The sequence below is a fragment of the Mustela nivalis genome (genome assembly GCF_964662115.1).
Source record: "Mustela nivalis genome assembly, chromosome: 18".
NCBI lineage: Eukaryota > Metazoa > Chordata > Mammalia > Carnivora > Mustelidae > Mustela > Mustela nivalis.
The window spans coordinates 55220182-55241347 of record NC_139037.1 but is presented as its reverse complement, the minus strand read 5'-3'; the positions used below and the strand labels follow the sequence as shown (position 1 = coordinate 55241347).

General features: G+C 50.2%; 1 protein-coding gene across 5 annotated transcripts in view; it reads left to right on the top strand.

Moving 5' to 3' along the window:
• TRPM4 (transient receptor potential cation channel subfamily M member 4) overlaps positions 1 to 21166 on the top strand; it is a 38226-nt gene that overhangs the window by 1197 nt on the left and 15863 nt on the right. The window contains exons 3-16 of one of the 5 annotated variants that reach the window (XM_082710306.1): positions 3294 to 3468; positions 3785 to 3965; positions 4149 to 4312; positions 4578 to 4761; positions 8371 to 8432; positions 8574 to 8765; positions 9070 to 9169; positions 12295 to 12407; positions 12707 to 13048; positions 13191 to 13325; positions 18527 to 18656; positions 18834 to 18979; positions 20171 to 20283; positions 20652 to 20729. In XM_082710306.1, the coding sequence (XP_082566432.1) occupies positions 3294 to 3468; positions 3785 to 3965; positions 4149 to 4312; positions 4578 to 4761; positions 8371 to 8432; positions 8574 to 8765; positions 9070 to 9169; positions 12295 to 12407; positions 12707 to 13048; positions 13191 to 13325; positions 18527 to 18656; positions 18834 to 18979; positions 20171 to 20283; positions 20652 to 20729 (2115 nt within the window). The remainder of the gene's footprint in view (positions 1 to 3293; positions 3469 to 3784; positions 3966 to 4148; positions 4313 to 4577; positions 4762 to 8370; positions 8433 to 8573; positions 8766 to 9069; positions 9170 to 12294; positions 12408 to 12706; positions 13049 to 13190; positions 13326 to 18526; positions 18657 to 18833; positions 18980 to 20170; positions 20284 to 20651; positions 20730 to 21166) is intronic. The other 4 variants (XM_082710307.1, XM_082710309.1, XM_082710308.1 and 1 more) reach the window with 4 other exon arrangements.

Below are 21166 nucleotides of genomic sequence, written 5' to 3'. Positions count from 1 at the left end.
TTCTGGCTTTGAAGTTGTTTTCAAGACCATCGTTGGGGGCATGGGAGATGTCACCATTCCTTACTTAGTGAGTCCTGGGAGCATAGTAGTTCAGTAAGGCTTGCAATGATGCCCAAATAAACAGACGGATGTTACTGGGGGCGAGTGCTCCAGACCTTTTTACTGGTGGGGAGTGTGGCCAAGGCAGTGTAGGGACCTCTGGTCTGGTGGGATGAGGACTAAGGCAGAGAGATGGGAGCTTGGAATGACGAGCAGCTGGGCCCTCTCCGGTCTGGCTGTGGCTGAGGAGGGCACACAGGGTGTCACAGGTGGCTTCTGGAGGAGGAGGGGCTGGTGAGGCGTCTGAAGGATGAGCTGGCAGCAGGGAGAGGAGAGCGTGCATTTAAAGGCGTGAGAAGAACATGTGCAAAGTTCAAGGTGCGGGAGGTCTCCAAGGAGGAGGGCAGGCCAGATGTCACTGGGCCTCAAGAACCTGGACCTTGGCCTGGGGTGCTGGGGAGCAGTGGGAGGGGCGGGATCAGCTCTGAGTGTGGAAAGAGCCTCTGGGGATTGTGTGAGGATGAAGAGGAGTTCGAGAAGCCACAAGAGAGGCTGGGTTGGGAAGAGGCCTGAGCCAGGGCTGAGCCAGGACTCCTGGCTGGCTCAGTTGTGGGGACACAGGATGGGGATGGGGACAGGAGCTTGGGGACTGCTGGATTTGAGGAGTAAGAGGAGGGGAGGATGGGAGAGGATGGGTCCTCTACATCTGGTCTGCGACCCGGGAGACAGTGGGGTTGTTCCCAGGATGGGGAATCCAGGAGGATGAGTGGGTCTGGGGGGTATTTCCAAGCTCAGCGTGGATCTTCACGTGTCAGGGGCCTTGGAGGGGACTAGGGGACACCACAGACCTGGGTCTGTGACTTCTGTCTAGCATTCAAGAAGTCTTAGCTGAAGATGGTAACTGAAACTGTAGAAGGTGAAATGTTGGAGCGGGGGGATATGTGCAAAGTTGGGGAAGGTGTGCTAGCAACTCTATAGCCTTTTTTTTGCACAGAAGAGAACTTTAATTTTTTTTTTTTTAAAGATTTTATTTATTTACTTGAGAGAGAGAGAGCACAAGCAGGGGGAGCAGCAGAGGCAGAGGGAGAAGCAGGCTCCCTACTGAGCAGGGCACAGGGCTCAATCCTAGGACTTCGAGATCATGCCCCGAGCCAGAGGCAGATGCTTAGCTGACTGAGTCACCCGGGCGCTCCCCCACCTGATGCTTCTTTCCCCTAAATTACTTTCTTGGCCCCTGGGGCATCAACTTTGAGATCGATGCAGGGAAGACATGTCTGGGCTTCTGGGAACACCTCCACTCGAGGGAGGCACCGAGAAAGAGAAAAGCTACAGATGTGGCAGGGACAAGGCAGCCAGGGGAGCAGGCGAGCCCTGCCAAGGGACAGAAAAGGTTTCTTAGAATCAGTCTTTGAGCTGTGACCAGTGCCATTTTATGATCGTCACACGAGACCTGAATAGAGGCCGTTGTGTTTGGGGATATGCTGGTCCTTGCTGATGTTGTCAGAAACAGTGTCATCTTCAGTGGCCACATAGAGAAAGAGGGGTAGGAGGTGAGAAGTGCAGAGTGGGGATTCTGCCAGTTCTGTCCACCAGAACTTTCTGCAATGGGGGAAATGTTCTATATCCACGTCCAGTATGGCAGCCACTGGCCTCATGTGGCTCCCAAGCACTTGAAATGTGGCCAGAGTGACCTAGCAACTGTATTCTTAATTGTATTTAACTTTAATTTATTTAAATGTAATGAGCCACATGTGACTAAAGTCAACTAGACTAGACAGCTTAAGTTCTGGAACATTCCATGCAGAAGTTTTATCTACAAGGACTAGTGGGAAGTAGATGGAAGGTAATGAATGGGTCTAGGGATGGGACCGAGATAGGTGAAAGGACCAAGAGGGTCACCTGAGGCATGCTGGGTCCCCGGAGATGGACTCAGAAATGAGAAAGGATGTGTCCTTCACTGTACACACTGCTCCAAGAGCCGGGCTGAGTGTGCTCCATCCATCCCATGTGTGGATTGATAGCCGTTGTTTCAGCGTCTTTACAGCTTTTAACAGATCCGTGTACCCCCAGTGGTATTCTGTGAAATTGGTCCTTAAGTCAAAGCTCACTCTGCTTTTGTAGACTGGGGTCTCCTCTGCTATCTGCAGTCCCGTCTGGAATCAGGACCAAAGAGATGTAGATACATTTTCAAGTGAATTCTTCATTCCCCAAACCTATGTTGCTTGCTCTTGAAAACTCTGAGGCCCATCCCTTGTCCATTTATTTAAGGGACACAAGGGCTACTTGTGCATTTAAGGGAAACATTAGTTTCGTCTCTGATAACCATAAATGAAAAAACTTCCATTTGCTGCAAAGAGAAAGAAAGAAGCCACAGAAGACCGTCACAATGAGAAGCAAATGAAGGTATTTTCCTTCTAACTGGACGGTGTTGGCAGCCCAATTTTCGGAGACTTATCTCTGTTTAAAAAAAAAAAAAAAAAAAGGAAGCAGGGCAGCAGGGCTCCTGGCTGGCTCAGTTGGTGGGAGCAGGCAGCTCTGGATCTATAGGCCGTGGGTTCCCCACGTTGGGTGTAGAGAGTACTTAAATAAGTAAACTTAAAAAACAAAAACAACTCCGAACAGACAAAAGAGTAGCGAAGGGTTAGGCCTTGCAGACATTCTAGCGCCCCAGAAGCCTACCCCCTTGACAGTGATGCGGCACCAATAAGGCAAGGTTGTGTGAAGCTCCGCCCCCTCGGGGCCAGTGGTTTCTCCACGCAGCCCTCTGTTTAGTTCGCACTGTGTGATTTCACCGCCTTACTGTTGTCGGGATCTGAGGAGGAAATGGGGGCTCAGGGAGGTGAACCCTAATGTCCCACAGCTGCCCCCGCCTCTGAGTGCTCTCTGAAACCTCTGGCTTTTCCTTCTCGAGGGTTCTCTCTTGTTTGGACTGGGGGCAGCAGGCTGGCCCCTGATGGTTGGTGGTGCTGGGGCAGTGCAGCACGGTGAGGGGGGCCGGGGTTCCTCCCCGCTCGGCTTCCTTGAGCCCCTGTGGCTCCCTTCTGCTGGCCCGTTTGGCTCGGGCTGTACTTTGTCCCCCGCGCCGGGCAGCGCCAGAGTCCGCACGGACTATGCGTCTACCTGTGGGGAGGGGGGCGCTTCTACAGGATCCTTAGAGTCAGGGGTATGGAGGTGGCCATGGGCGTGGCCCCCTGGGGCGTGGTTCGGCGTAGAGAACCCCTGGGGTTCATGCTCTCCTTCCCCCTCCTCCCCAGAGGAGACTTGTGCCAGTGCGGGCGTCCCCGGAGCGCCCACCCGTCCGTGGCTGTGGAGGATGCCTTCGGGGCAGCCGTGGTGACCGTGTGGGACAGTGACTTGCACACCACAGAGAAGCCAACCGATGCCTACGGGGACCTGGATTTCCTGGGCGCCGGCCGCAAGGCCAGCAATGTGAGGCCTGCATGTCTGGGCAGGGCCGGGGTCCGTGAGCCGGGCTGCATACCCCCCACACCCCCGTCAGAGTCTGGGGTTGCCGCTGATGAATGCTCTCCCTGTTTGCCCATCCCTGTCTTCCCCTCTCCCCGGATCTCTCTCCCTCCACCCCTGTCTTTTCTAAGTCTGTTGCCTTCTCTCTGGGTCTCTGTCCTTTCCCCCTGGGTTACTGTTCCCCTCATCCTTCTCTGTCTGGATCTCTGTTCTCTGCGTCTCTGTCCCCTTCTCTGTCAGTGTCCCTTTCCCCATGTCCCCTCCTCCTGTGTGTCCGCAGTTCCTCCGGCTCTCCGACCGCACGGATCCAGCTACCGTGTATAATCTGGTCACCCGCACATGGGGCTTCCCGGCCCCGAACCTGGTGGTGTCAGTGTTGGGGGGATCAGGGGGCCCCATCCTCCAGACGTGGCTGCAGGACCTGCTGCGTCGCGGGCTGGTGCGGGCTGCCCAGAGCACAGGTGACTGAGGCTGGGGGCTGGCTGTGCCCCCTGAGTCTGGGGCCCCTGCCCCCTACTTCTCTGGGGTGGATGTGGTCTCCCCCTAGCTGTGAGGCTATTTTGGTCTTCCTCTCTCTTCCCTCTTTCTGTCCCTGCACACCCGTGTCTCTGGACCTCACTGTCACTCTCTGGGTCTCTGTGCAGGGGCCTGGATTGTCACTGGGGGTCTGCACAGGGGCATCGGCCGGCATGTTGGTGTGGCTGTGCGGGACCACCAGACGGCCAGCACTGGGGGTACCAAGGTGGTGGCCATGGGCGTGGCCCCCTGGGGCGTGGTTCGGAATAGAGATGCCCTCACTAACCCCAAGGTGGGACCCAGAGTCTTGGAAAAGGAGGGGGTGGGAATCCTGAGTCTGTGGGACGAAGTGGCTGGGGGCCTGGATCCCTGGGCCCAAGGGAGGAGGGGTTGGGGGCCCGGACCCCTGGGTCTGAGGGAGGAGGGGCTAAGGGCCTAGATCCCTGGGTCCGAGGAAGGAGGGTCTGGGGCCTCTGACCCGAGTCTGAGGGAGGAGGGGCTCCTGTCTGTCCTGGTCCTGATGGAAAAACTCTTTGGTCTGGCCAATTGTCACCCAGGGCTCATTCCCTGCGAGGTACCCGTGGCGTGGCGACCGCGAGGATGGGGTCCAATTTCCACTCGACTACAACTACTCGGCCTTCTTCCTGGTGGACGACGGCACCCATGGCCGCCTGGGCGGCGAGAACCGCTTTCGCCTCCGATTCGAGTCCTACGTCGCGCAGCAGAAGACTGGCGTGGGTGGTGAGTGGCTTCCTCCACAGGGGACCACGGTGTGAGGCTCAGGGTCCCCATGGTCCAGCCTGGTTGAGGTTTGGGGATTGAGGGGCTGAGGAGTTACCTTCGTTCTAGTACCTTCTCCCACTATTTGCTCTGTTTTTAAAAAAATATTTGCCTCGAAATCTAAACGACATGAAAGCAGATGGCTTGGTAAAGTTTTAAGAAACTGAACCCATGTGTGAAACCAGCACCCAGATCAAGAAACCTATCACCGGCCCCAAGAAGCCTTTTCCTTCTGGCCGCGAGGGTCCCCCCGCCCTCCGGTAGCGCAGGGAGGGGTTCTGGCCGCATCTCCATGCGTGTGGACAGAATCCTACAGCATCTGCACATTCTCGAGTCTGGCTTGTTGTAGTCTGTGTTATTTCTGTGAGATTCGTTGCACAAGTTGTGGTCAGTAAATAACTCACGGGTCAAAAAAAAAACAAAAAAGCAAGAAAATATTTTGAACTGGATGGTAAGAAATGTATGACCTACAGAGCCTGTTAGGGATGCAGCCAAAGTGGTGTCTAGAGGGAAATTTGTAGATTTAAATGCATATATCAAAAAGGGGGGGTGCCTAGGTGGCTCAGTGGGTTAAGCCTCTGCTTCAGTTCAGGTCATGATCTCAGGGTCCTGGGATCAAGTTCCCCATCGGGCTCTCTGCTCAGCGGGGAGCCTGCTTCACCCCTCAACCCCACTTCCCTCTCTTCCTACTTGTGATCTCTCTCTCTGTCAAATAAATAAATGGGAAAATAAATAAATAATATCTTTAAAAAAAAGAAGAAAGTCTGAAAGTCAATGTTTTAACCCTCCAATTAAAAACAAAACAAAACAGGGGCACCTGGGTGGTTCAGTGGGTTAAGCCTCTGTCATCGGCTCAGGCCATGATCCCAAGGTCCTGGGATCGAGCCCCGCATTGGGCTCCCTGCTCAGCAGAGAGCCTGCTTCTCCCTCTCCCTCTGCCTGCCACTCTGCCTACTTGTGCTCTCCATCTCTCTGTCAAATAAATAAATAAAATACTAAAAAAAAAAAAAAAAAAAAAAAAGACCAGAGGGGCATGGGGTACCTGGCTGGTTCAGTCAGTGGAGCCTGTGAGTCTTGAACCTGGGGTTGTGAGTTCAAGCCCCACATGGGGTATAGAGATTACTTAAAAAAGGAAAAAAAAATCTTAAAAAGGAAAGAAAGAGGAACATTTGTGTGGTTGTTAGTTAAGCGACTGCCTTCAGCTCAGACCATGATCTCGGGGTCCTGGGATGGAGTCCCACCTAGGACTCTGTGCTGAGCAGGGAGCCTGTTTCTCCCTCCCCCCTGCCCCTCACCCTGCTTGTGCTCTCTCTCTCTCACATGCTATCCTTCTCTCTCAAATAAATAAATTAAAAAAGAAAGAAAGAAAAAAGGGAAAACACCTCCACACATGTTTTACCCCCCCTCTTTTCCCCAAGCTGCATTGAATTTTATGTCACTTTTTGATATTTTAACGTGGTGTTTGTTTTCCCCTTTATTTAAGCCTAGTCCTTAAGTAAGGTTTGTCAGTTTCCTCATAAAAATCTCATACCTAGGGCGCCTGGGTGGCTCAGTGGGTTAAGGCCTCTGCCTTCAGCTTGGGTCATGATCCTGGGGTCCTGGGATCAAGCCCTGCATCAGGCTCTCTGCTCAGCGGGGAGCCTGCTTCCTCCTCTCTCTCTGCCTGCTGCTCTGCCTACTTGTGATCTCTGTCTGTCAGATAAATAAACAAAAATCTTAAAAAAAAAAATCTCATACCTTTCTGGATGAATTCATTTCTAGGTAATTTATCATTTTTATGAAAACATGAATAAGGGACATTACTAGTTTGGAGGAAAGTTTTTGATTTTTGTGTATTTTTTTGGTATCAATCGTCTTGCCAAATTATCTTACTAATTAACTTATTTATTTATCCCCCCATATTTATTCATTTATATTATTTTTATTATTTTTTAAATTTTTTATTTCTTTTCAGTGTAACAGTATTCATTGTTTTTGCACCACACCCAGAATATTTATTTATTTTGAGTGCAGTTTCTCCAATTTTCTGAGAATCTAAGTCAGGTTTTCTTCCAATAGATAACTGTCTCTTCCAGCTTTCCGATTTTACTTCCTTGTCATTCCATTAGCTCAAAACTCCTGGATGAGTGTGAAAAGAAGTAATATTTATTTGTTATTTTACTGGGAATAGAATTAGTAGTAAACTGTCTTACATGATTTTGTTGTTAGGCTTTAGAAATGTATTATATTTAGATAGTTTATTCTTTCTTTCTTTTTTTTTTTTTAAAGATTTTATTTATTGGGGCGCCTGGATGGCTCAGTGGGTTGAGCCTCTGCCTTCGGCTCAGGTCATGATCCCAGGGGCCTGGGGGATCGAGTCCCGCATAGGACTCTCTGCTCAGCAGGGAGCCTGCTTCTCCTCATCTCTCTCTCTGTCTGTCTCTCTGCCTATTTGTGATCTCTCTCTCTGTCAAATAAATAAATAAAATCTTAAAAAAAAGATTTTATTTATTTATTTGACAGAGAGAAATCACAAGTAGATGGAGAGGCAGGCAGAGAGAGAGAGGGAAGCAGGCTCCCTGCTGAGCAGAGAGCCCAATGTGGGACTCGATCCCAGGACCCTGAGATCATGACCCAAGCCAAAGGCAGCAGCTTAACCCACTGAGCCACCCAGGTGCCCCTTATTCTTTCTTTCATTTAAAGATTTTATTTAGTTGTTTTTGAGAGAGAGAGAGCGAGTGAGAGAGAGCAGGAGGGGAGAGGGGTGAGGGGCAGAGGGAGAAGCAGGCTCCCTGCCGAGCAGGGCATCTGATGCGGGGCTCAAAGTGAGGGCTTGATGTGGGACTCAATCCCAGGACCCTGGGATCTTGGCCTGAGCCAAAGGCAGATGTTTAACTGACTTAGCCACCCAGGCACCCTCTTTCTTTTATTTTATTTTTAAGTAATCTCTACACCCAATATGGGGTCCAAACTCACAATCCCCCTCTAGAGTCATGTGCTCTACCAACTGAGCCAGCCAGGTGCCCCTAGAGCTTCCTTTTTCTTATTTCCTTCGTTTCTGTTTAAACTTCCATCCTTTCTTGGCTCCTGGGCTGTTAACAAATTACAGGAGTGACTTATGCCATAAATACCTGCCTCATTTGGGAACCTAGAAGTGGAGGCCCCAGCCCCTCCCTTCCCTGGGAAGTCAAGTATTGCTGTTCAAAATCTGGTCCTGCCTAACCTGCTTAAAGATATGACGATTCCCATGGGGCGCCTGGGTGGCTCAGTGGGTTAAACCTCTGCCTTTGACTCAGGTCATAATCCCAGGGTCCTGGGATCGAGCCCCACATCAGGCTCTCTGCTCAGCGGGGAGCCTGCTTCCCTTCCTCTCTCTCTCTCTCTGCCTGCCTCTCTACTTACTTGTGATCTCTGTCCTCAAATAAACAAATAACATCTTTAAAAAAATGTATGATGATTCCTGTGGGCCCCAGGACACAGGATTAGGCAGGAGTCAAATTTGTCCCAGGGACTCATGGGAAATGTGGTTCTTTCCCATCCCTGGCAAGGACTCATGCGAGGTGACGAAGCCCCCTGCTCTCTTCTCCTCAGGGACTGGAATTGACATCCCTGTCCTCCTCCTCTTGATCGATGGTGATGAGAAGATGTTAAAGGTATAAAGTCTAAGTGGAGAGGCAGCTGGAGGCCCTGACTCCTGGCTTCTGAGTCTCAGGGGAGGACAGGGCTGGGGATCTGGACTCTGGGTGCGATGAACACCTTCCTTCCCTGATCAGACTGCCCTTTTTGTCCTGTAGCGGATAGAGAATGCTACCCAGGCTCAGCTCCCCTGCCTCCTGGTGGCTGGGTCTGGGGGAGCTGCAGACTGCCTGGCAGAGATCCTGGAGGACACTGTGGCTCCAGGGAGAGGGGAGAGCAGGCGAGGTGAAGCCCGGGATCGGATTAAGCGTTTCTTCCCCAAAGGGGACCCTGAGGTCCTGCAGGCCCAGGTATGAAATTGGGGGCCCATCTCTGAATCCTGAGATGGGAGGGAGCTAGGGACCCAGATCCCTGGGTCTTGAGGGATGAGGATACTGAGGACTTGGGAGCCTGGATCCCAGGGAAAAGGAGAATGGAGGCCCAGACTCAGTGATTTGAGGGTGGAGAGGCCTAGGGGCCCAGATTCCCAGCTTTTGGGAGTAGAGGGTGCTGGGGATCTAGATTACTAGGTCCTGGAGGGAATGGTCTCCTGTGACGCTGTGGAGAGGGACAGGTGGCATTGGGCAGGGGGGTGTGGAACGTGGTGTTCTGCAGGTGGAGAGGATCATGACCCGGAAGGAGCTGCTGACAGTCTATTCATCTGAGGACGGCCCTGAGGAATTTGAGACCATCGTCTTGAAGGCCCTTGTCAAGGGTAAGTCTCGAACCCGCAAATTCTCCTCCCCTCTCAGCTCAACTTCGGACACCTTTCCTGGTCTGGGGACTTTATCTTCTCTAATCTAAAGTTGGACTCCTTTTTATCTCTTTCCTTTTTCTTATTTCCCTTGGGAGCATTTCTTGGGGATTTGCATGGTGCTATTTGGACAGCTTTCCCATGATACTTTCATTATATCCCAAATTGTTTTCTTCCTGTTGGATTCATGTATGCAACCCTCCATCTGTCTGTACGGTGCTCTTTCCATCTACCCATTGTTCCACTCATCCTTCATTCTTCTCTCCGGCCAATCATCCTTCCACCTGTCTGTCCACATATCCATTGACAGTTCCAACCACTCACTCTTCCATCCTCCCATTTTTGACCCATCCTTCCATCCATCCATCCATCCTTCCATCCACCCATCCGTCCATCTATCCATCCTTTCATCTATCTACCCACACTGTCCTTTCTTCCTTTCCTACATGGCTCCCATATGCTAGGCACTAAGGGGTAGAGGAGTCAGAGATCAACCAAAGTACTGTCTCCCATGGAGGAACTGATATTTTACTACAGGAATGGCTGATGAAAACCAAAGTAGGCAGCAGAATGGCCACCTGGTAGAGGTTGAGGATGGGGATCATTTATTCATTTAACAAACATCACCCTAGGCTCCAGAGACTAAAGCAGGCCCATTTCTTGCTCTGAAGGACCACAGATCCTACCAGAGTTTTTTGGAAACAACCTTAAGTAAAATGGAAGACCAAAGCATGGTGAGGAAAACTGTTGTCAGTAAAGAGACAAGGACGAGGAGCTATTTAAATGGGTTCTGAAGAGCTAAGAATCCAGACTTAGTGAGATGGGAAGGTAGGGTAAATAAATGGTAAGGAGGATTCCTAGAACTCTGTGGGGCTGAGGTGGGGGGGGGGGCGTTTTACATGGAGTTTTACATGGAAAACATCCACTTAGGTAAAAACTCCACATCCCATAAAGGGCGACTGGCAGTCAGTGAGCAAACCTGATTCACTTCACAGCAGCCAACTCACCAGGCTCTTGGGAGAACAGAGGGAGGCCCTGGGAGAGGCATGGATAGTGTTATCAGTCCATTGCCTGCAGAAGTAGAAGTAATCCCATTCCACTGGGGATATTGGAGCTGGCAGGGCAGGCTCAGTGATAGCGGAGTTGACTGGGTGGGGTTTCGGCAGGTGAGGAAGGAAGTGGGGAAGGGGTGCATGCTCCCTGTGGCATAAGCCCAGGCATGGTGCCGAGCAGTTGGCAGACCTTTGGCCCATAATCCTCCATTCCTGCTTGCAGGGGTGTGTAGGGCAGAGAGGGTTTGGGGAGGGGCTAGAGGGATGGGACTTGGGGATTGGTGAGCTAGGGGATGTGAAGGAAAGGAGGGAGGGGCAGAGATGGCATGGGGAGCTGGGTGGGGGGCTGCCTCATTGACTGGGTGGACAAAGGGGCCAACCCTAAGATGCAGAACCCAGGGAGGGTCGGGGCTGAGCTCCATGTGGGGCATGGTGAGCATGAAGGGTTGGGGGGAGGTCTAGGTGATAAATGGAGAGATGTGTTAAGACAGAATAGAAATGAGATATATATATATTTTTCTTGTCTTGAAACTGTGAGGAAAGTCAGGGAGATCTACAGAATCTTAGAAAATCCCACCGTGAATTCACTTCTCTGGGTTTTGAAAAGAAATATGGGGGCACCTGGATGGCTCAGTCGGTTAAATGTCTGACTCTTCTCAGCTTAGGCCTCGATCTCAGGGTTGTGAGTTCAAGCCCTGCACTGGGCTCCACACCCAGCATGGAGCCTACTTATAAAATATGTATATAAAGTTATGTTGTCCTAGGCATGTGACTGCCTCTCTCTTGACCTGTCTCCTCAACCCCTTTGAGTTTCCGGTGGCCCAGTGGCAGATTCCTCTCTGAAATTCCATCCCACAGTTATCACCATTAACTGTGCTGCCAAGTGGGGACCATAATTATTCCCATTTTATAGGTGAGGGAGCAGAGGCTCCCAAGGTCCAGTGGCTTTCTGAAGATGCTCACTGGTGTTGTTGGAGCTGGGATTGGAACCCAGGTCTGCCTGCCTCAGAGCCTATTGTGCATCTGCACTCCACTAGATTGCGTAGTCCCGCCATTCCAGTTTTTGGAACAACCAAAATGGCGCTCCTTTGTTTCGGAAATTGATGTGGAGCAAGTGGACACAGAAAGAAAAACTAACTCCATGGCACAGGTGCTCTGGGCGCCAGCAGTGCCTAGACTTTGCTTGACTTCTCCTTGGAACCTTTGCTGGATGCTTCCGATTTTTCTGGTCCCTTGTTGGCCGTACACGTTTGGATGTGTTAATTGTTGCGTCAAAGTTTTAAAGGCCTTTGGTTTTCCTCGTTCTTCTTAATGACCTCCAGGGCCTTCCAGAGCACGGCTGAGGCTCTGATTTTTTCCCACCTCCTTTTCTGCTGCTCATTTCTCTGTCTTCTCACAAATACCCATATGTTTCTAGGAAATCAGAGTGACTCACGTTTGCTGTCCCTTCCTGCGCTTGCCTGTATGCAGACCTTAGCTCAGGCTTCTCCTGTTTCCTTGAAGTTTCTTTTCTCATCTTAGATGTGCACCTCCAAATCATGCCCATCATTCAAAAGCCCTACCTGCATGCTGTCCTCTAGGAGGCGCCCTTGGATCACGCCACACCCCTGTGAGTGCCATCTCCCCTCATCATATTCTGTGCCCACCTGCGAGGGCACCAATCCCTTGGAAGGTAGTTATGTAGTTCCTGGACAGACTTCTCTGGAAAGACCTCCTTCAAGGCAGGGCCTGTATCCAGTGTCTTTCTCCATCCCTCCCATTGCCTGGTCCATAATCTACGTCAGTAAGTATGAAATGGATACATGATTCCCTTTCCTTCTTCTTGAGGCTCAGAGTGCTGGTCTGCTTTGTGCCGAGCTTAACGATCTTATGCTTGCAACAGCCTATTTAAAGACCCCAGACGCTACCCAAAAACATCCCCTTCATTTGGGGTTTAATGTCACATAATCTCCCACTGAAGCAAAGCAGACATTCATCTGAAGTTCCCGTCTCCCACCCCCGACTTCTCGCCCCCTCTCCCTCTCACTCTTTCAGCTTGTGGGAGCTCAGAGGCTTCAGCTTACCTGGACGAGTTGCGTTTGGCTGTGGCTTGGAATCGTGTGGACATTGCGCAAAGTGAACTCTTCCGGGGGGACATTGAATGGCGGGTGAGGGGGCAGGCCTGGGGGGCTGTGGGTCTTGACAAGGGGGATGCACTCTCCTCCCTGTCTGACTTCTTCCGCATCTGGCTCTGTCTTCCATTATTGTCCAGCCTTCTCTTGATTGTCCATCTGTTCCCATCTTTCCTCCCATCCATTCATCCATCCATACATTCATCCATCCATCCATCCACCCACACACCTGTCACTCATAGCTCTGTACCCCATCTCTTGTCCTTAATGTCTGACCTCACCTGGCATTCTGACTGTGTGCTCACCTCTTTCCCAATCCATCCCGCTCCTGCCAGTCCATCCACTTGGAAGCCTCCCTCATGGATGCCCTCCTGAATGACCGGCCCGAGTTCGTGCGTCTGCTCATCTCCCATGGCCTCAGTGTGGGCCACTTCCTGACCCCGGCACGCCTGACCCAGCTGTACAGCGCAGCGCCCCCCAACTCGCTCATCCGCAGCCTTTTGGACCAGGCGTCCCACGGCACAGGCACCAAAAGCCCAGTCTTTAAATCCTCTGTGGAGCCCCAACCCCCTGACGTGGGGCAGGTGCTGCGAATGTTGCTGGGGGAGACGTGTGCACCGAGGTACAGCGCAGGGGGCGCCGGGGATCCCCACCAGGGACAAGGCTGCAGGGAGAGCGTAAGGACGAGGCCCGCGAGCCTGGGGGTGGGGAGTGGGGGAGAGGCACTGAAGGATCTGGGGGTTTGCCCCTGGATGAGGGTGGAGCTGGTGGTTGGGCAGAGTCAGGGGCTGGTCCTCACCACGCCTCCCTTGCCTGCAGGTAGGTCTGCTGTCGGACAGGGCCCCCTCTGAGCTCATGCTGGATGCCATCCTCGGGCAGGCCCCCTGGAGTGACCTGCTCCTCTGGGCGCTGCTACTGAACAGAGCTCAGATGGCCATGTACTTCTGGGAGATGGTGAGTGCTGCTTTGGTCTCGGATTCTCCTTTCTTCTGTATTCCTGTCCTTTATCCCTGCTGGACCCCAGGGCCTGAGCAGTAAGAGTCCCCGACCTCCAGCATCACCCTGGCCCCCATCCCAGCCTCCCCTCCCTGCCGATCTGTGACTCCACCTGCTACTTCTCCTTTTCACCCCCCAATAACGTGCAGTTCTCCTAACCTGTGTTTTCCGCTAGCAATGCAAATTGCGTTTCCCCTTGTTCATACCTGAGAATCAGTCACGTTCTCTCGGAATGGTTCCCTGTATGGGGAAGTTTGACGGTATCCCGGAGCTGATGGGGAGTCATTTAAACGTAGTTACACTTGCACACTAGAGGCAAGGACACCAGCTAAGAAGGTAGATCTGGAAGCTTCCAGGAAGCCAAGGTGGGGGCCTAGACTAAAAACGGGTGGGATGGAGGCATTGGGACACATTTGGGAAGTTTGAGAGGAAAAAAGGTCATAGGATTTGATTGGAATTTAAGAGAGAACCTATTTTTATGCTGTAGAACTATCTTGATGGGGGGGACCTGGGGGGTTCAGTCAGTTAAGCGTCTGCCTCCAGCTTAGGTCATGATCCCAGAGTCCTGGGATCAAGACCCGCATCGGGCTCCCTGCTCAGTGGGGAGCCTGCTTTTCCCTCTGCCCCTCCCCCTGCTTGAGCTCTCTCTCTCTCTCCCCTGGCCTCTCAAATAAATAAAATTAAAAAGAAAAAAGAAAAAGAAATATCTTGACAGGACTTCTTCAGCTTTGGGTTGTTTTTAAACCCTCAAGTCATGGGTTAAATATAGATTATCTTTCACTGAGGTAAAATTCATATAACATAAAATTCACCATTTGAACCACTTAAAATTGTACGATTCAGTAGTAGCCTTTAGCACACTCAGTGTTGTGCCATGTCTGTCTAGTTCCAGAACATTTTCGTCATCCCAACAGGATACCTCATATCCAATTAGCACTCAGTCCCCATTGCCTCCTCCCTCAGCCCCTGGCAATGGCTAAGCTGCTCCCTATCCCTATGGACTTTGGAGTTGCCTCTTTGGGATGTTTATAGATCGGAACCTTCTCGTAGGTGGCCCTTTGCTCTTGATTTCTTATGCTTAGCATAGTGTTTCCACGGGTCATCCAAGTTGCAGGGCATATCTGCGCCTCATTCTGTTTTGTTATTGAAAATATTCCATTTGTCAACGTGTGATGTTTTGTTTCTCCATTCACCTCTTGATGGTCGCATGGCTTGTTTGGGCTTTCTGGCTATTGTGAATAACAGTGCGAGGAAAATCAGTGTGCAGGTATCTGCTTGAGTCCTTGCTCTCAGCTGTTTTGAGGACACATCGAGGAATGGGGGTGCCGGATCAGATAATAATTTTAGGTTTAAGCTGTAATGGAAACACCATACTGTCTTCCACTGTATGTGTATGTACATACAGTGTACATACTGTATGTAACAGGCCGCGCCTTTTACATTCCCACCAGCGAGGCACAGGGGTTCCAATTTCTCCACATCTCTACCAACCCTTGGTATTTTCGGTTTGTTTTTTGTAATTGCTGTCCTCATGTGGCTTTGACCTGTTTCCTTAATGATTGGTGACATGGAGCAACTTTTCATGTGCTTATGGACTATCTGCATATCTTTTGAGGAATGTTTGTTCAGTCCTTTGGTCGCCCTCCCCTTTTTTTGAGAGAGAGAAAGTGAGTGGGGAGGGAGAGAAGGGGAGTCTTTTTTAAGATTTTTTAAAAATTTATTTGACAGAGAGAGATCACAAGTAGGCAGAGAAGCAGGCAGAGAGAGAGGGGGAAGCAGGCTCCCTGCTGAACAGAGAGCCCAACGTGCGGCTTGATCCCAGGACTTTGAGGCCATGACCTGAGCCAAAGGCAGAGGCTTTAACCCGCTGAGCCACCCAGGTACCCCAGAGAGAGGGAATCTTAAGCAGGCTCCACACCCGGCATGAAGCCCAATGAGGGGCTCAAGCTCATGACCCTGAGATCATGACTAGAGCCGAAATCAAGAGTCAGATGTTTAACTGACTGAGCCACTCCTGCCCCCTGCTTTGCCCATTTTTTAAATTGGTTTGTCTTATTTTCTGTGGTTGCATTGTATGAGTTCTTTTTTTTTTTTTTTTAAAGATTTTATTTATTTATTCGACAGACAGAGATCACAAGTAGGCAGAGAGGCAGGCAGAGAGAGAGGAGGAAGCAGGCTCCCTTCTGAGCAGAGAGCCCCATGTGGGACTCGATCCCAGGACCCTGAGATCATGACCTGAGCCGAAGGCAGCGGCTTAACCCACTGAGCCACCCAGGCGCCCCGCGTTGTATGAGTTCTTTAAATGCTCTGGATATTAATCCCTTATCAGGTATATGATGCAGATCTCTTTTCCTTTGCTGTGAGTTGTCTTTTAACTCAGTTCATAGTGTCTTTTGATTCACAAAAGTTTTAAATTTTGATCAAGTCCAATTTGTCTGTGTTTTTGTTTTTGCTTTTGGTGTCATGTCTAAGTAACCATTGCCAAATCCAAGGTCATGAAGTTTTATTCCCATGTTATCTTCTGAGGGCTTTATAGTTTTAAAATTATATATATTATCATTATTTAATCCTACTTGCTAATTTTTTTTTTTTTTCAGCACAACAGTCTACTTGTTAATCTTACTGAGATTTCTTATGTGTGATGAGTCACTTCTCTTTGGCTGGTTTCAAGATTCTCTCTTTGGTTTTGGCTTTTGACAATTTTTTTAAAAAAAGATTTTGTTTATTTGACAGAGAGAAACACAGCCAGAGAGGGAGCACAAGCAGAAGGAACAGGAGAAGGAGAAGCAGGCTTCTCGCTGAGCAGGGAGCCTGATGCGGGGCTTGAACCCAGGACCTTGGGGTCATGACCTGAGCCAAAGGCAGATGCTTAACAGCTGAGCCACCCAGGCACCCCCAGCTTTTGACAATTTGATGATAATGTCTATCTATCTATATTTCTTTCTTTCTCTCTTTCTTTTAAAGATTTTATTTATTTATGTATTTGACAGAGAGACACACTGTGAGAGAGGGAACACAAGCAGGGGGAGTGGAAGAGGGAGAAGCAGGCTTCCCGCCAAGCAGGGTCCTAGGATCATGACCCAAGCTGAAGGCAGATGCTTAACAACTGAGCCACCCAGGTGCCCTGATGATAGTGTTTTTCCAGTGTGAATCTCTTTGAAAATTTATCCTGCTTTGTTTTCTTTGCTGTTGGATGTGTAGATTCATGTCTTTCATCAAAATTTGGGGAGTTTTAGTTCCCCAAACTCAAAATATCTTTATATTTTGAAATATTTTTAAAATCTCAAAATATTCTTTTCTAGCCCTTTCTCCCTGTCTTCTTCTTTGGGACTCCCATTATGCATATATTGGTATGGTTTATGGTGCCCCACACGTTTCTTCAGATCTGTGTATTTTTCTTTATTCTTGGTTTTTATTTTTTTGCACCCAAACCAGATAATCTCAACTGATCTGTCTTCAACTTCATATGTTCTTTCTTATGCCTCCTCAGAGCTGCTATTGAGGCCTGTTAGTGATTTTTTCATTTCAGTTATTGTACTTTTTATCTCCAGAATTTCTACTTGATTCCTTTTTGATAATTTCTTTCTCTGTGTTCCTATTCTTTGTTTAGTAAGACATCCTTCTCCTGGCTTTCTTTCATTTTTGTCCATGATTTCCTTCAGCTCTTTGAGCATTTGTGAAGCAATTGATTTAAAATCTTTATGCAGTTAAGTCCAAAGTCTGAGCTTGACAGAGACAGTTTCTATTGATTTTTTCTCTTCTTTTCCTTCTTTCTTTTATCTATTATTATTGTTATTATTATTATTAATTTATTCCTGGGAATATGCCATAATTTCTTGTTTCTTTGCAAGCCTCATAGTTTTTTGTTGAAAACTGGACATTTTGAATATTATAATGTTGCACCTCTGGAAACCAGCTTACCCTTTCCTCTGGGATTTGTTGTAGCTTGCTATGAGCTATTTATTGGTGGTGGTGTTTGCTTAGTGACTTTTCTGCGCTATTTGTGTAAAGGCTTTGCTTTCGTGTATGCTTTGTCATGTGTGGCCACTGAAGTCCCTGTTCTGTTAACTAGGTAGCCAGCTAGTGACTCATCAGAGAATTCCTTAAGTGCCCAGGCTGGGTTTGGGGAGCAAAACACTGCTGGGTTGCAGACGGGCTCCAAGTCGGAGCTGTATTTCAATACTCAGGCAGGCTGTTTACAGTTCTGTCTTAGTCTTCACTTTCTGCTTTTGCTGGGGTGAAAGTTCAGCAAGAGGTAAAAGCTCAGGGTTTTCTTTGGACTTTTCTGAGCCTGCACCCAGTCTTGGTCATGCAGGTGGCCTTTCCCTGATCCACATAGGAGCTCTTCAAGCCCCTTATTCCTCAGAGTAGCTCCTTCCTCAGCCACTTCCCTCCCCACTATCCAGTTTTTGCTGAACCCTGACTGTTATTCTTGGCTTCAGTCAGCTGAGGCTAATGCATTTGTCTCGAAATGCTTTCAAACACCACCTGGGGAGCCATTTCTGCTTGGGGAAAAGCCCCCAAAACAGTGAAATGAAGACAAACCCTTGAGCTGACCCTCCAGGGACAGCTAAGTCCACATGGGCAACCACAGTGATTTGAGAGTCAGATATGATTTGCCCCTTCTGGTAGCAACAGCTTGCACTGAGAGTGTGGGCTGTTGCCCTCCAGGCTGCCCTGGAGCTGTGGACTTGACAGCAGTAGTTCACATGTCACAGGGCTCTTTTGCTGAAACTTGTGTTTTCTCTCTTCATTGAGCTTTCTCCTACTTGTTGTAGGTTTTATGTTCTGTTCTGGAGCTCTGAGAAAGTTGCCTCTGACAGCTTTTGGCAGTTTATCTGTTGCTTTTGTGGAGAGACACAGTCTTAAAGTTCTCTATTCTGCCATTTTAGGTGACATCACCAGCCACTTCCTGACATGTCTCTAACCTCTGATGTCATTCTAACTCTGACTCAGCCCTTGGTCCCTGAACAACCTGCTGTGGACATTTTTCACCCGATGACCACCAGCTTCTTCCAGATTCATATACAAACACTACCTCATCCTTGGCCACTGATGACCCTGGTTAATTTCTGACTTCTGGTTCTTTCCTTTTCCTGTGACCATAGGTTTGCCCCCCTCCCCTTCCCCTTCTGTGACCCCTCTCTCTGCCTCTCCAGGGCTCTAACGCTGTGGCCTCAGCTCTTGGGGCCTGTTTGCTGCTCCGAGTGCTGGCACGCCTGGAGTGTGAGGCTGAGGAGGCAGCACGGAGGAAAGACCTGGCGGCCAAGTTTGAGGGTCTGGGCGTTGGTGAGTAAGGCATGGGTGTGGGGGGGCGGGGGACAGGGAGCTGCCATGCAGGGGGTTGTGCATCTCCCCACTCCTCTTCTCCCAACCCTGCTCCTTCCTCCTCAATCCACTCACATTTCCTCTCACACCATGTCCTCACTCCCTTTCTTCCCTCCCACGTAAATCTCCCGGCGCCAGACCTTTTCGGTGAGTGCTACCGCAGCAGCGAGAAACGGGCCGCTCGCCTGCTCCTCCGCCGCTGCCCACTCTGGGGGGATGCCACTTGCCTCCAGCTGGCCATGCAGGCTGATGCCCGTGCCTTCTTTGCCCAGGATGGGGTACAGGTAAGCACCTGAGGTGCCAACACCCCACACAGTTCCCACCTGGAAACTTCGGGAAGTATGGAGGAGAAGCCCCTGCCATCATGGGCAGTGAATGGTCTGGACTAGCCTCCGCTCTTCCTGGAGACCACCTGTCCTCCAGAAACTCTCTCCCAGAAGGGCTGCGCTTCCCAGAAGAAGCCCCACCCCCTGCCATAGGAAAGCCATCCTTCCCACAGCAAAGCCCACCCTCCTAAAAAGTTCTATTCCTGAACAGAAATTCCTGGTGACCACCGGAAGTCCCATCTGTCACACAGGAAGTCCTCTCACTCCCATAGGAAATCCCATTTCTCCTAAAGGAAGCCCTAGTCATCTATAGGAAGTCCCTCCCACTTCCTTAAGGGGTCCTCCCTTCCAGATCTTGACAATTAGAATGACCTCACTGAACAATTACCTAGTGTTTTAGGCATAGACAAACTTTGGCTTAGGAAGCCCACCTTTCCCATAGGAAGTCCTCTCCTTCAGGAAGCCCTGCTTGCCTCCACATCTCTCCCATCATGTCCATCCTGACATTTAAAACTCTTCTCCATATCCTTAATGTAAATCTGATAAGGGCGTGACACTGGCTGGCTCAATGAGTTACAGCATGCCACTGGATCTCAGGGTTCAGGTCCCACACTGGGTGTAAAGCTTAGTTTAAAAAAAAAAAAAGAAAATAAAAAAATCTGATGGGCTCAGAGTCCTACCCTCAATATAGGAAGTCCACTTACCCCAACAGGAAGCCCCATCCTCACTTGTCAGAATGATTTGGCTGGCATTTCACCTACTTACCCAGAGCTCTTTGCTTCGAATAGTGGTTAAACTCGTGGATTCCAGCCTGGGCCTCTTGCTTAACCTCCCCGTACGCCATCTGTGAAAAGAGAAAATATCATTACTGGTTCTGGGAGTGTGGTGAGGGGGACGTGGGCTAACCTATGTGAAGGGCTTAGCCCGGTATCTAGCATGTTGTGTTAATAAATGGTGGCTGTTTAACTCTACCAGCTAAAACCTTGGGCGGGTCATCCTCACCTTTGACCTCCTGCCCCCCATCCCCAGTAGTTCTAGTTGCCTGAGCACTTGTGCTGATGCTGCAGCTGTGGCCCAGTTCTGGCCTGGGGTCTTTAGAAAGGGGCTGTGGGGTAGATTCAGGCTCCTAATCCTCCTCACATCCCACAGTCTCTGCTGACACAGAAGTGGTGGGGGGAGATGGACAGCACCACTCCCATCTGGGCCCTGGTTCTCGCCTTCTTTTGCCCCCCACTCATCTACACCAACCTCATCACCTTCAGGTCAGTCCCCTGGGATTAGAATGGCAGGAGGGGGGCGCTCGGTTTCTCCTTCCTGCTCACTTCTGGCTGCCTTCCTACTTGGACTGTCCAGTGCTTCTCCTCCCTGTTTGCTCTCTTTCCCTCCCCCAGGCTGGGGGCGTGTCTGGGAGGTGAGCTCCTGGGGGGGCTCTTTGCAATGCCTCTGGGGAACAGTTTCTCTGCCCTCTGGCCATGGCTCTGGGAGAAGGTATCTTTGGGCTGACTCTGGAAAGTGCCTCACTGTCTCCCTGCCAGGCCTCTGGGTGAAGAGGTTTGGGTGTCTTTCTGGAGAATTCCTCTTCCACTCACCCCTGCCCCCATTCCTCACTCTGTGCTTTTCTCCATGCCAGGAAGTCAGAGGAGGAGTCCATACAGAAGGACCTGGCATTCGACATGGATCGGGGCCTCAACGGGGAAGGCCCTGTTGGGTGAGTGAGGTGGGATGAAGTGAGGTGGGGCACCCTGGGCAGCTTCAGGAGCACCAGGTGCTGGCAACAAAGCCAGAGGGGAGAAGTGGAGCTTCGGGGGGTGATGGCTTCATGAAACCACTGAAGAAACCAAGGAAGTTTCCCAAATGCCAAGCTCGAGGCTTGGGTCTAGGTTTGGTTCTGCCATGAAGGAGATCCTCATTGTAAACTTGTTTACTTCATGTTACACGTTCTACCATCTCGATGTAGCAAGTGGAATCAGGTGGATTTGCTTCATTTAGAGATCATCCATCTTTTTTTTTTTTTTTTTTCCTGACTCCAAGGGTCTTTGCTCTTAAATCTCTATGCTGGGGTACCCAGGCCTAAGCAGGTGTCTATCAAAAGTCTGATAAGGCTGCAGAGTGGAGGTGCTGAGGGACTTGGCTATGAGCCGAACA